The sequence below is a fragment of the Chenopodium album genome, chromosome 11 (assembly GCF_948465745.1).
Source record: "Chenopodium album chromosome 11, dcCheAlbu1.1, whole genome shotgun sequence".
NCBI lineage: Eukaryota > Viridiplantae > Streptophyta > Magnoliopsida > Caryophyllales > Amaranthaceae > Chenopodium > Chenopodium album.
In genome coordinates this window covers 9,001,006-9,016,509 of record NC_137844.1, presented here as the reverse complement: position 1 = coordinate 9,016,509, position 15,504 = coordinate 9,001,006, and the positions used below count along the sequence as shown (strand labels likewise).

General features: G+C 33.2%; 2 protein-coding genes across 2 annotated transcripts; both read left to right on the top strand.

Annotated features, from left to right (window-relative positions):
* The first annotated feature begins 1,387 nt into the window (after positions 1-1,387).
* LOC145568490 (UDP-glucose 6-dehydrogenase 3-like) lies at positions 1,388-4,329 on the top strand. The gene is made up of 3 exons (XM_081627914.1): positions 1,388-1,573; positions 1,762-2,209; positions 3,081-4,329. The coding sequence occupies exons 2-3, from the start codon at positions 1,771-1,773 to the stop codon at positions 4,082-4,084; spliced, it is 1,443 nt and encodes a 480-aa protein (XP_081484040.1). The 5' UTR covers positions 1,388-1,573; positions 1,762-1,770; the 3' UTR covers positions 4,085-4,329.
* A 1,143-nt stretch (positions 4,330-5,472) lies between these two features.
* LOC145568489 (plant intracellular Ras-group-related LRR protein 7-like) lies at positions 5,473-12,563 on the top strand. Its single transcript, XM_081627913.1, has 10 exons — positions 5,473-5,801; positions 7,827-7,896; positions 8,541-8,587; positions 8,807-8,915; positions 9,006-9,091; positions 9,538-9,628; positions 10,380-10,465; positions 11,345-11,431; positions 11,587-11,733; positions 12,260-12,563. Exons 1-9 carry the CDS (start codon positions 5,703-5,705, stop codon positions 11,695-11,697), a joined length of 786 nt encoding a protein of 261 aa, XP_081484039.1. The 5' UTR covers positions 5,473-5,702; the 3' UTR covers positions 11,698-11,733; positions 12,260-12,563.
* The last annotated feature ends 2,941 nt before the right edge of the window (positions 12,564-15,504 follow it).

Sequence of the window (15,504 nt, the reverse complement as noted above, 5' to 3'; positions counted from 1 at the left end):
TATGGACTTGAGAGATTCTGAATTAAATGTTTGCCAAAATTAATAAATCCACTATAGAAAACAGTTGTGGAGTTCAAACAAACAGTTTTCCATTCTTGGACACCATATTTCTAATTTCTTCTATAATCACTTTCTTTTTCTTTCTTTTTTTTTTTTTTTGGGTGCTTAAAGAGCCACAAGGGCGGGGTGAGAATCGATCTCTGAAATCGAGAAGGAAGCTCTAACCACTTGAGCTATCCCTCATTCTCACTTATTTTATACTTGTAGTTGATTGCTTACTTCCATCAAATTGCAAATGCTTTTTCAGAAACAAAAAATTATGTAGTTGTTTATCAATTTTTTTATTTTTTATTTTTATACACATTGCACATATAATTTTCTTTTTCTTCTTAAATTATTTGTTTGGGGTGCATTTTTAGTATGTTGTAGAGTTGTTGTCTTGTAGACTTGTACCCATGGAATTTATATGGAAATTCTTTGTTAGTACTCCATATATTTTTTATGGGCTTCTTAATTACTCTTTTAGTATTAATATTTACGACTTTATGTATAAAAAATTTAAATACACAATGTCTTTTTATTTATGGTTACAAAATCCTCATTTTTGGATGATTTATTGGTTGATACATAGACAATGATACATAAGATCAATATGAATATGTGATAGATTATCTTGTACAGAGTAAATCAGTTTTGATTATGTAAATCTTGAATAGATTATACTCCGTATTAAATATCTTGTTAATCAATTTTTACATAATCAAAACCGATTCACAAGATATTCTATCACAAATCACAATGGTTAAAAATTATATTCCAAATATGATAATCCGAATTAAAATAATATCACTTTAATGTGGAAACTTGCAATTTTTACTACTCATACTAATCTATGAATCTACCCCTTGTCACAAATATTACCCTCTACGGCTCTACCATGACTACCAAATGGTTTTTTTCTCAAAAAGTGAGTTTGGATAAATTCAAATAAGATAAGTTCAATAAAAATAAGTCTAGATACGTTTTTTTAAAGATTGACAAGAGTTATTCAACTTCAGCTTAACTAGTTAAGTTCGAATATGTGTAAAAACCAGTTGATTGAATACAATGCATTTAATTGAAACAAAGTGTATATATTACACATTTGCACCTCTTCATGTGCATACTAAGATTTCCAAGTTTGGTGTAAAAGCAATCAAAATCCACCAATTCAATAATTAGTCAAAAGGAATAAGAAATTCAAAAAAAGGGTATATGATGTAAACTGTGATACATAGAACATTCTGTTAATTTGTTTTGGCCCTTTACCAATAAAAGTTGCTCACTTGTCTGTTACTGAAAGGTTTTCAACGTGCTCTACTCTGAACCTACCAATTTTTGCCAGCTTTTTTCTTTTTAATATCTTACACTTCTTATTTTATCATTGGGTAGATCTTGTTTCTTGGATGGTAAAAATATTCAATGTGTGATTTTAGTATTTAAGCTGCTTTTCTTGCTCTTTTGTTTACACCAATTCTTCTCTCTCTCTCTTTTTCTCTCACAATTCAAGCAAGGAAAACTCGAAAAATCTTAGGTACATACTTTGATCAAATTTTGTCGCATTTTATATTTTCATTCATCATACCAGATATATTCTGTTAGATTGTATTATGTTGTCACATTACTAGTTCAGATTAAACTGTTAGCTTGACTATTAATTCTAAATGAAAGATAGTGTTGTTATATTTGATTACTAATGCGTTTTTTCATGTGTTGATACAGGATCAAGGAATGGTGAATATATGTTGCATTGGAGCAGGGTATGTAGGGGGGCCAACAATGGCAGTGATAGCCCTAAAATGCCCTTCAGTTAAGGTGGTTGTGGTGGATATCGCGGTTTCGAGGATTAATGCTTGGAATAGTGATCAATTGCCTATCTATGAGCCTGGCCTTGATGAAGTGGTCAAGCAATGCAGGGGAAAGAATCTGTTTTTTAGCACTGATGTTGAGAAGCATGTAAGGGAGGCTGATATTGTGTTTGTTTCTGTTAACACTCCTACAAAAACCCGAGGGCTCGGGGCTGGTAAGGCTGCCGACTTGACCTATTGGGAGAGCGCGGCTAGGATGATTGCTGATGTCGCGGTGTCTGATAAGATTGTGGTGGAGAAGTCTACTGTTCCGGTGAAGACTGCTGAGGCTATTGAAAAGATCCTAACTCATAATAGTAAAGGTACGTTTTTTTCTTGTAAATTAATTAACATGTTGTATTTGTCTAATTGTCTATGCTTACACAAGAAAATATTAGAATTGTCAAGCAGTGTTAGTTTTACTTTGTTTCGATCGTTAAAATTCAATTTTAATCGGTATTAGATACGGAATAGTATTTATTATACGAAGTATATGACAGAAACACTAGTAAATCCATATAAATAGCTTTGATAAGTAAAAGTCAGGTCTATTCCGGACAAATTTACAATAGTCGGTTTTTAATATGGTTACATTCTAGTTTAGTAAAAAGAATTAAATCAACTGATTTCAACAATTGAATTAGGTAGTTTCTATGGTATATATTGGGTTACTACTGTACTAGCATTATTGTCCTATGTCTTTCTGCAAACATAACCGTACCTATGGTCCCATGGCATGAACGACATTTAATAAAATAGGACATTTGAGGTTAATATATCCATCGTATTAAATAAATTATACATCACGAAAGAATAAAGGTCGTAGATGTCTTTTTTTTTTTAGTTAGTTGGTAAAATTTTAGGAGATGATACTTAATATTCGAGATTGAATTACATGTATTTTAAGGTTAGTGATTGAATTAATATATATATATATATATATATATATATATATATATATATATATATATATATATATATATATATATATATATATATATATATATATATATATATATATATATATATATAATGTAGTCCGAAAATAAAGAGAAGTTAAATTTTGTACTATAATAATTTAAACTTTGTTTTGCTATTTGATACTCCTTATGTTAATTTACGCAAATTAGATCATGGACACATGTAAACGGAACCACATATTGAGTATTGACAATGGATTTATTATGATAACAGGAATAAAATTCCAGATTCTATCAAACCCAGAATTTTTAGCTGAAGGAACTGCAATCCAAGACTTGTTTAACCCAGACAGAGTTCTCATAGGAGGCAGAGAAACCCCTGGAGGCCAAAAGGCTGTACAAGAACTCAAAAACGTGTACGCGCAATGGGTGCCTGAGGACCGGATCCTAACCACTAACCTATGGTCAGCCGAGCTGTCTAAGCTCGCGGCTAATGCATTTTTAGCCCAAAGAATTTCATCTGTAAATGCTATGTCCGCCCTATGTGAGGCCACGGGTGCTAATGTGTCACAAGTCGCCCATGCTGTTGGTAAGGACACAAGAATTGGACCAAAATTTTTGAATGCTAGTGTTGGTTTTGGAGGGTCATGTTTCCAAAAGGACATACTTAACTTAGTGTACATCTGTGAGTGTAACGGCTTACATGAAGTCGCTAATTATTGGAAGCAAGTGATTAAGATTAATGATTACCAAAAGAGCCGGTTTGTGAACCGTGTTGTTTCATCTATGTTTAACACTGTATCTGGCAAAAAGGTAGCAGTACTTGGGTTTGCCTTCAAGAAGGATACAGGGGATACAAGGGAAACCCCTGCTATCGACGTGTGCAAAGGGTTAGTTGGTGATAAGGCGTTGTTGAGCATTTTCGATCCTCAAGTGACTGAGGAGCAAGTTATGAGGGACTTGGCTATGAGGAAGTTTGATTGGGATCATCCGGCTCATCTTCAGCCTATGAGCCCTACCGCGACAAAGGAAGTGTCCGTGTGTTGGGATGCTTATGAGGCTACTAAAGATGCTCATGCTGTTTGTATTTTAACTGAGTGGGAAGAGTTTAAGAATTTGGACTACAAGAAGATTTTTGATGGTATGAGGAAGCCTGCATTTGTGTTTGATGGTAGGAATGTTGTTGATGTTGATAAGTTGAGGGAGATCGGATTCATCGTCTACTCAATTGGTAAGCCTTTGGATCCATGGCTTAAGGATATGCCTGCTTTGGCATAGCGCCTTTGCTAATTTTGGTTGCATCATTGGAGGGCTGGCTAAGCTAGCCTAGCTTGGCTAGCTCCTCCAATTAAGTGAAGGAAGATCAGACATTGTTATTCATTTATTTGTTATCAAGTTGTTATTATTATTTGTCATTTTGGCGTTTGGATTATCATTGAAATCTAATTTACAAACTTTTTTGCATAAACCATAGAGATCATATACTATTCTCTATGCATGTCAAGCATTTGAATGATTACATTTTTCTTATTTGAGCTATATTATAAGTTAAGTGTCCTTTTTTTCCCCTTTTGAATTGATATAATGTGATCATCAAGTTATCAAAATTTGAGAAATAACAAGTTCACAATAGACATTCAAATGTTATGAACAAAATAAAAGTCATTCATTTCCTTGCCCTCCAAAGAAGTGCACATTGTGAACAAAATAAAACTCACAAATGTTATGAACTTTTTAGGATAAGATAATGTCAACCTTAAAAGTCAACCAAATATTTTCAGAAGTTATCAATGCATTTTTTTAGAGGATCCTATTAAGAGGCGAACCCAATTAATCTTTATGATTGATAAATTTTGTCAATCTAGTGGCGAACCCAATTAATCTTTATGATTAATAAATTTTGTCAATCTAGTGGCGAAATTATATTGCAAATAAGCATATTTTATTTATTTATTTATTTATTTTACTGTTCATAGGTAGACTCGTTACTTGATGGTGTGAAAGGTACATTAGCCTCTAAGGTCAATTCCAGCCTCTCTTTTGATATTATTACCTTACTAGTAGCGAAAGGTTCATTAGAACTATGTTAAAAACATTCATGTAAATGAACTCGTTGATGATTGAAAGTGGAGGGCCCATATAACAAAAGATGCCATAATAAATCTTATCTTTAGTATAATAAAAAATGCACTTATTTACAATATTGTCATTAGATTGACAAATGTCAATCATAAAGATTAACATGTGCTTTAAATGCTCATCTAATGTGTATAATGAATATATGTCTATTAATTTGTTAGAGTTGTAGGAGTTTTATCTGAAATTCAAAATCAAATCACTTTACATCACTATTACGTGAGTTTCATTTTAAAAGCTGAATTTTAAACAATAACCATGTACGACTTGTCGACTTGCCATTGCTCGATACATACACGAACTCGCAACTTGCACGTACGATTTTTTCTTTTTCCTATGGAGAATTAACTCTTTAACTCGTACAAGAAATCAAAGCATGACATTAATTAAACTTCAAATATACAAAGTGACAAATTGTCGAATTACATAGGAATAGTCAGTCAACTAACGTATTAATCAACAAGTGATGTTGTACAGTACAATCCAACTTTAGGAGAGAGACTATACACTCCCAAAAGACGCGGTATTTCGCATTATTAAATCATCCCAAAAAAATAAAATAAAAAACCTTTGTTCTTCATCTCCAAAAAACCCACCATTTTTCAGAAATTCAACGTTCAATTCATTCAAATTTGCTGCAAATTAATCATCATCTGAATTTTTCTATTGATTTTATCATCTGGGTATTTTAAATTTATGCTGCAAGTTTACTCATTTGATTGATTAATGCGATAGAAAAGAGGAAAAGAAGAGAGAGAAAATGGGGTGTGTTTCCAGTAAAACAGCGGATTCTAAAGCTAATAGAGTTGCTCGATGGCGTTCCACTGGCATTGTTGCTCTTCGAGACTCCAAACTAAAGGTCTAATTTTTGTATTGATTGAAGAAATTTCCAATTTTTTGATATGGGATGCATGCTTTTCTGGGAATATTTGCTTTGATTATGTATATGTTACGATTAAATGGATTATGATTATTGTTATTGTTTTATGTTGGTTCATTTGTATTTATGATATATTGATTGCTCTCCTTTTGGGAGGTATGATTCATGTTGTTTCTCCTTGTTTGTTTGTTTTGGTTAATAAAATCAGTCAGAGACATAAGAAGCTTAAATTTATGAATTCTGAGGACTTTTTTATTTTTCGTGTTGAATTTGTGGTGCGGAATATAGAAATGTTGCATATATTAGGTGATTAGACTCTCTTAACTTGAGTGGGTTGTTCCCCTTCTTCTTCTGCTTGAACGCCTTAATCCCATAATCAGGTTGTTCCCCTCGGACTAAGAAATGATGGTTCAGTTCAATTTTGAAACTAATACATTATGATCAACTTCAAGTTGTTGTTACTGAGGAAATGTTGATTATGGTCAACGAGGCCTATGATGCTATGGTGTTCGACTATTGTGGAACTTCCATAGTTTCATACAGAACTTGGACTCTATGTTTATTGTTTACTAGAGGAGATAGAATTAGCTACATAGATTCTAGCACACAATTATGCTCCAATCATTTAAAAAATGATGTCACGCAGTTAAAAGTATGGCATGATTTTAAGTATATACCCCTTATACAGAGTAGTAGTTGTGTTATTTTAATTTTCTCCCATCTTTTAATTGAATTTAGGGTTCATTGGGATATTAAATACTACTATAATTATTACTATTTAAGGAAATTTAACTACTTTTTTCGGACCTCTTAAAATAGTTTTATGTGGGTAATGTGACTATTGATTTTTGGCTAAGGTAGTATGTTGAGAATGGGAGGTAGCATAAGCACTCTGAATGAGGAGCAAGTTGGAAACAATGGGATGTCTCCTTATTGAGTACTTACTTTTGTCAGTTGTTCACATCAATTAGCTATATTACGCCTTTCAAATTTGATACTTCTATTTCTTTCTAAATAATTGCTGTGAGAATTTGGTGAGTAGTCTAACAATTTTGCAGCAAGTTTCATTTTGTTTAACTTGATTTGTAATTGCAACTACTACTGATTGCTAAGCAGATGAAGAATAGTCAACCAAAAAAGAGAATCTTTTTCGGCATGTATATTAGAGGTTCTGAAAGGTTGTATATTGTATGTTGTCCAAGTAATATTTAAGTCCAATCATTGTATTATAGTGTCAAATGGAGTGTTAAATGTTGAATCAGCTGGAGAAGGTTACTTGCGTTTGGATAAATAAGTTGTGCGTCTTTTCTCCCTGGGTGCAGCAACAGATAACTGAATCATGTTCTTTTGTAGGTTATCAGATTGTGTAACTACACATAGAGTATTATGTGCTGAGAATTTGTTGTAAGCCTTATGCCTATATCTGGCCGCTGCTGAACGTGTTAAGTGCTGAAGTCTTAGGTTTAGTGCTTTCTGTTCGGGGTATTATGTGCCTTTTTAATATTTGTGCTTGACCTGAAGTAAATTAATTTGTTTTGATTATATAAATGTTTTTCTGCTTGTATTACTGACATGTATAATTATGACTTGGGAAATTTATTATTGTTGCTGATATATAAGGCCACTTTGAATGATTTAGGGTTTATAGGGTAGGGTTTTGCAAGAGGCTTTATTCTCTTGTACTCTATTGGCTATTGGGAATATTTGACCCTTCTCGGCCATGCATTTCTCCCTACACTTTATATTTTATATTTAATCGCTTCTCTTTGCCTTGTTATCAGTTGAATATAGGCAATTTATTATGTGTGTGGGCATGATCATGGGCTCAAGTGTTGTTTTATTTTGAAATATACTTACACTTGTATTCTTTTGCATTTTCTGCATTTATGTTACTTTGAAATATGGTTTTGAATTCTTATTTAGATTCTCAGAGTGCAGCTCTTTACTTATCTATATAGGCTTTGCTTATATTCAATATCTAATGAGCATTATTTCCATGAACAGACATTTCCTGATGAAGTTCTTACCCTTGACAGAGCTGTACGCACAGTGGACTTAACACACAACAAAATAGGTACACTATATAATTGGGAATTTTTGTATGTTTTCAGTAATAGTAGTTGCATTAGAGAGTGCTTTTAAGTTCACTAAAGAATTAAGATTATTGAGTTGTACATTTTGATGGAAACAATATAACACTCTAGAGTTTGTGTGATAATATTCTCTTCCAAGGTTTTAATATGTTGTTTACTTGTCAGAGTTGTCACATTGCCTATCTGCATACTATTCAATGAGTGAGAAAAGTTAGTGAGAAATTAGTGGGTTGTTGAGCATGGAACCCAACTGTAGAGTAAAAAGTTGATAGGAAGAGCTTACAATAAAGGAAATGGGAAAGTCACTTGGGACATCCCAAAAGGGGAGATGTGTCTTGCTACTTGTGGTGAAGGGAGTATGAGACATTTGCTTGCCAGATAGCATAAAAATTGACTGTTAGAGAAGTCATAAGGCTGCTGTCTAGTTGAAGTGGTTTTGTCTAAATTGTTTTTTTGGAGTTTCCAGACGATGTGCATCATGTTTGTTATCGCATGGATGTTATTATTTGTTTTTGAACTGCTTTAACTAGGTAGGGTCTTCTATGTTACCTTATTTTCATGCCTTGTGCTATTGAACTCTATTTCTAACAGTTGAACCTTCTCCTTTCTTGTATGCTTTTTACAGTTGATGTCCCAGTAGAAATCAACAAATTGATCAACATGCAGCGCCTGGTAAGAGAAAAGTATTTTTCTTTGTAAACCTGAGTTATGCTTTATACTTGCTTTGCTTTCCGAGGGCTGCTCAAAATATCACATCACAACCTTATTCTTTGATTACCTATGTGAATGCTTGATCCTCTGACTGAGGGACAGTGCTTTGTATATATTGTAATGCTGATTTTATAAAAATAGTATACATTTATTTCAATTAATATATGACTCTCTTCTCAGATTTTGGCAGAAAATCTTATTGAATGTCTTCCAATGAACCTGGGGAAACTTCAGTCACTAAAAGTAATGACACTTGACGGGAATCGACTTTCTGGCTTACCTGATGAATGTAATCTACCTCTCTCTAACATTCGAAGTGTTATCTTCTCATTTCTTGTGAAATCATGGTGATTGTCTCTGACAAAGTCTGTCTTGTTAGTGGGTCAACTGGTACGGCTTGAGCAGTTGTCAGTATCTCGGAATGTGTTGACATACTTACCGGAGACTTTAGGGAGTCTTAGGAATGTAAGTAACTAATCTCCTGTGGTTTTTCATACTCTTTCCATCCCCCTATCTCCTCACCTATATATTCTGAACTGTCCCAAAACACTGTCCTATGTATATTTTTAAATTTTAGTTATCCAATCAACATTCTTAATTCTCGGTGTAGTAACATACGTGGTACTTGTTAACTTGTCCTTATTAAATGCACTCCTCGATACAAGCAAAAGTAAAAAGCTACAATTAATTAACTTAGTCTGATGAATGAAGTATTTGACCTAAGTTCAAGTCTTGTAATAATCCAACTTGCAAAATATTAAAAGTCAAGCAAAAATAGAGAAATTTAAACTGTTTGGTTTGCTACCCAAAAATAAAATAAAATAAAAGGTACTCAGCTAATTGTTTGATCTTTTCACCGTTTTATTTTATTATATCTTATCTTTTGTATGACTTGTGATTTTGTGATGCAGTTGAAGCTCTTAAATGCATCAAACAACCAATTAAAATATCTTCCTGAATCAATTGGGAGTTGCTTTTCACTCGAGGAGCTTCAAGCAAATGGTAACCATTTTCTCCTTTTTTTTTACTTTAAATGCACAATTTATGATGAAGTACAGACCTTCAATGTCTATAGAATCTTTTGATGCAGTGAAGTGTTAAGTTCTAAATTTGATGTTTATTGTTATACTTTACTGGTCTAACTTTTCCTCATACACAGTATTGTTAGATGTGCTACTCGTATTATATTTCGTATAATTCTTTGTTTTCATAATATGCTAGAATGTAGCGGAGTTTATTGGTTTCTTGTTTCAGAGTATTCTTTTCATGTTTACTAGAACAAGATGAGTATAAAGCATTTAAGTTTTTTTTTGGTAAGCTGTTCTTGCTCTTCATGGATGCACTGCAGTTCTTGAAGTCTCTTCTTGGAGGTCGCTTACAACTTTTAGTTTGAGACAGATATAGTAAAGAGGGTTGTCTACGCTGTAAATAACAATGATCTTTTTTAAGAACTTGTAGTTGAATTTATTGTCCTATTTTAGCTATATACATAGTGATTGTAGTTCAATATTATGTCTTATGGTTATCTGACTTTTATTCTTTCTGTGGTGCTATAAGTATGGATTATTTGATGAGTTTGTTTATTGTGTTTCCTACGTGTTATTTCAACATTGATGGACAACATATGATAATTAATGCCATTGACTCTTACTGCTGTCAAAGCCTTGTTCTTTTCTTCTTCCTTTGGCCTCTTTTTTATTTTAGCCTATAGTGTATACAATTGTAAGTTAAAGATTCGTGCTTTTACTTGTAGATAATTCTATTGACGATCTTCCTCCTTCAATATGTAATCTCGTTCACCTGAAATCACTTTCTCTGAACAACAACAATGTGAAAGAGGTAAATGTTTCTGTTGCTTATTAGGCTAGTATCCCTTATTGCTCTTTGGCTGAACACTGTCCTTTGGAGTTTTGTACTTCTGTTACACTTATGTTATTAGGTAACTTTGTTCTTTATGCTGTAAATTTGTTTGTTGTATTTGTACATTAGCTATCTATCAAAGCCTTGAGAAACTATTGTTTCATTTCTGAACCTGTGTTGGGTAATTTGCATTGCTTAAACTTCTGACCTGTTTGAAACCAACCAAATCCAGATTGATCTTGGCTATGGTACTAGATACCCATACTTTTTGCTCCCTCCTATTGTGAGCAAATCAACACATTTCATGCCGTCTGAGCTACAATAATTTGGCTTCTGGGAAATGTCTCCTAGTTAAGAGTGTGAGAAGGGTCACCTGCTATGCCTATTGAGTACCTTGTCGTCCTATTTGAAATGACTACCTCAAAGTTAACCGTTTTGATGGTGGCTAATTTGTTAAAGTTAGCTTAGGTACTAAGTGATCAGCGGTTGGACAATTGTTTTCTTCTGGGTATGCATTAACCAGTGTGGAGCTGTGGACTCTTTTAGGTTGTGGTTAAATACAATACTAATTTTAGTTTTGACATACGCTGCCTTTATTGCTAATTATAAACAGTTTATATATTTACTAAAAGTATTATAAGAATATATGACAAATTATTCACACGTCAATCGTGTTATTGATGTTTCTTTGATGATTAATGGTTCTACTTTTAGCTCTTATAGTTATCCATTAAGTTTGTGTATACGAGAATCATTTTCTTGATAATTTCAGTCAGAATTATATGTGGGTTAGTGATTTGTCCTCTTTGAAACCGTTATCAGATTTTAATCGTGAAGCTTTTCATCTGTTTTCCTTAGATGCCTGCAACTATACTCAGAGACTGCAAAATCCTGCAAAGTATTTCCTTGCATAATAATCCCATTTCCATGGATCAGTTCCAACAGGCATGTCACTTACTATTCTTCAAAGTTCAAACTGCAAATTTGTCTTTTCTGTAACATAGTCTAGTGGATTCTACATCCAAGCTATGTCAATTTTTCCAATTTTTTTTTTAATTTTTTATTTTCCCTTGTATTTATTGATGGTGCACATTAATTAGATGGAAGGTTACCAAGAATTTGAGCAACGACGGAGAAAGAAGTTTGACAAACAAATAGATTCGAATGTGATGATAAATTCAAAGGGTCTAGATCAGGGTGTTGATTCGTGATTCTGTGTATCCTATACCAATTTTGATGAAATCTTGGTAAGCTTTATTGTTTACGCATAAGTTGAATTACTAGCTGCACTTTTCTTTCTGATCGTAAGAATGGCTTGAATTATCTCTTATCTGTAGCACGATAACAATAATATTATTTTATTTTAATAGACTGTCTTGCAGTTGACTTCTGTTACTAAGAGTTGCTTTATGATGATCCTAACTTATAGAAGCACGAGTTAGTGTGCTAGCTGCAAAATTCAAAATTTTATACATAAAGTTATTCCATGGAAGGTAGAGGGATTCTGTGCTTTTGGTGTGATACTGCCTATTTAGTTAGTTAGCTAACGAGGAAAAAGCCCTGAAATTCCTTTAATGGGTAAAATTTAGTTAGACTAGTATATGCACTATTGACATCTCGCCCCATGTTGTCAACTATTAGGCTTGAATCTATACTTACTATAGATTAAAATGAATATACACTTGAAATGTGCGATTAGGCTTTTGGTTCTTGAGCTTTTAGTCATGCCTCTAGTGTCTCATCTTTTCCTGACTAAATTTTTTTCTGTTCAAGGTTGTCAAACAAATTTAAGCTGTGAACATCTGAGGCAAAGATAACCGCTCAGATTGTGTTTCTCCAGGTGAATCTATCCAGTCGTGTTCAGTCATCTTGCTGCTCATTTAACTTCAGTCAAAATGTTGAAATGGCCTCTGTATATGATAAATTTTTTCGAGTAATTTTGTTATCTGGTCTCCCGAAGCTGGAAGCTTTATATTGTGCAGGTGTGTATATAGAGAAAGAGTTCCCTTGCAAATTGCTACACTGAACTTGCAACCACAGGAAGTTTGATATATTGAGTTTACGAATTGCTTGTTTTTCTAAGTGTTTATATAAGTTCAATTGGCCTTCTTTGCATCTATGACAGCATCTTTCAAGTATACTGTGTACTATCATTGGCCGTGTATGGCAATTAGCTTTAAAGTGCTTGTATTTGTCGGCTTGACTAGCTAATTGTGAACGCTACTAACCAGCATTTTCAAGTTAGAGTTTGGAACAGATCACAAACTTAACAATTAGCGGATTGCAGACTTGCAGAGGTCAACCTCAATAAGTGCTCTAATCCGCTAAAAGCTCTTCAATTTGCTGTTAACCAGCCAACCAAACTGTGCATTGTTAATTGTGAGCAGGAACTTTGAGACATTGAGCAAATTATTACCACTATTAACTTAATCAATGAAGACAAAGATGATAAGCACTTTGCAATTAACACTTCTTCTAAAGACTAACTGCTAACTTTAATTAATCTACAGAAAGGAATACAAATTGGCAAATCACTTTACTGAATATTTTACACGCACTTGATGTATATTCTTGCTCACTCTTAAATCTTTAACTAACTTTGTGCATGTGCATAGGCACGATGTACACCCGAGTGCATAATAGAGGTTCTCGTGTTTTAAGAATATTTTCATCATTTAAATAGTTTTTAGGAAAAATTGACGAGAATAATCCCTTCTTTGTTACATTCGCCTAAAATAATCCCAAACTTTCGATTATTTTTTAATAATCTGAACTTTAATATGAACTAGGTTAGATCCCGTGCCATGCACGGTAATTTCAATATTTATCATTAGTTTAATACAATTATTTTACTATAAAAAATAATATTAAATTGCAAAATAGAATGAAAGTTCAGTAATTACAATTTTTTGAATCTTAAAAGAAAACAGAGGAAGAAATGCATGCACGACTAATAAAAATAACCATGGATTACATTACAAAGTTATAGATAATATTACATTATTGTATTATATGACTTTGTTCCCGTCATAAAATAAATTAATATATAAATCTTTGTTGAATGTGTAAAAATGAATATACTTGCCAAATAAAAAAGAAATATTATCGTAAAGTAAGTATTAAATTAAATCTTCTCTAAGAAGCATTGAAAAAAAAAAAAAAAAAAAGACCTCTTGGAGGGAAAATTTTTAACCAGGTTATGACAAGTGTCATTTCTGGTTTCGCCTTTAATATAGGTATATTGATTGATTGATTTGCTTCTAATGGTCCCAAATAACCGGTAACTTGTTGAGTGTGTAATTTTTTTTTTTTAAAAAAATATTTTACATGTGTCGCCACATGATTGGTCAATAATAAGATTTATTTTTTAAAAATGATTATTTGTTATAAACTAACACTTAATTATCTAATTTAAAACTAACAATTTTAAAAATAATTACTTTCAAAATGTTATAAAATTGCAAACCACCTTAGCCACCACCAACCCAGCCACCTCCACCACCCTACCTCCCCTGAGCCACCAGCTCCATATCTACCCCTACCACAACCACCGTAACCCAAACACCGCACCCCAAACACAACAATCTGACCCGAAAGCTCCCACCCCTCAACCAACAAACTCGAAACCACCACCGGGAAAGAGAACGAAGAGGAAAACAAGGTGTTGCTGCCCGGATCTGACCTTCTTGGCCCTGAGCCACCTCCACCACCCTTCCTCCCTGAGCCACCAGCCGCACACCTTCCTCACCATAACTACCTGAATCGAAACCTCATCCTTCTCTATCCTCACTCGCCATAACTACCAGATCAGAACCTTATCCTTCTCTCTCCTCACTCACCCGCCACAATCGGAACCACAACCTCCCTCAACCACTGCAAAACCAGGTAAACCAAAACCACCCACACCCGAAACCTTAATTCCCACCTAAACCGAAAGCACCCTTACTCAGATGTGTGTAGGATCGACTATTCGAGCCTTGATGTCCAACCTTTAATGGTATGCTATTGTATAAAGAGATAAGATGTGGAGCCAATCTTTGAAATCAGATAAGGGGTTTTGGTTTGGGTGGCGTGGGTGGATGCTTCAGGGGAGGGGGATCGGTACCGGGGGATCTGGGCGGCTGGGCAGGGTAGGCGGCGGGGAGGGTGGTTGAGCCGGTGGGGTGGTTTTTCTTTGATTAATTACTAAATTTTTTATTTTTCTTATAAATTTTTTTTAACTTTTTTTTTTATAAAATTTATGTATTTATTTTTATTTTTTTGTCCACTCATGTCCCGACACGCGTCAACTAACCTATTATAACAAGTTTGATGACTTGCTAGGACCATTAGAACCAAATTCATATCAAAGTTCGGATTATTAAACAACTAGTTTTGTGCTCCGTACGATGACCGGGTTGTTTATTGAATTTTAAAATAAATTTTTAATTTATATGTCAAATTTTAAAATATATCATTGATACAAACTTAATTAGGAATTGAAGTGGTCTTGTGACGATTTGCTATCTAGTAGGCATGTAATGATTAATAATAATGTTGGTGGAAATGTTCGATTTAATTTAATACATTAAAAAAAAAATTAGCAAAAAATAAATTAAATAAAATAAATGTTCAAAGCCCGTTGGGTTGACCCGAACCCAAAACTTAGGGCAAGGGTTGAACATTTCTTGACTCATAACCTAAAGTGACCCAATCCGAGATGATTCATGACCCGACCCTAATTGACAAGTCTACAGAGTAATAAAATTCTATTGGATTGTGAAGTATATTATTTTACCCGATTAGTATATATTATAAATGGATGTTTTACGCTTTAAACTACTTCGTTCGCTCAAAAAAATATTATGATATAAAAAATAAATTTTTATGATAATTTTTTATAATTATAATTTAATAATTTTTTTGAATAAAATTATAATTCAATTTGTACATCTGAAATATTGGTATTTTATCGAAAATAAAACTCTAAACTAACAATTTTATCCTAAAATTATATATATATATATATATATATATAT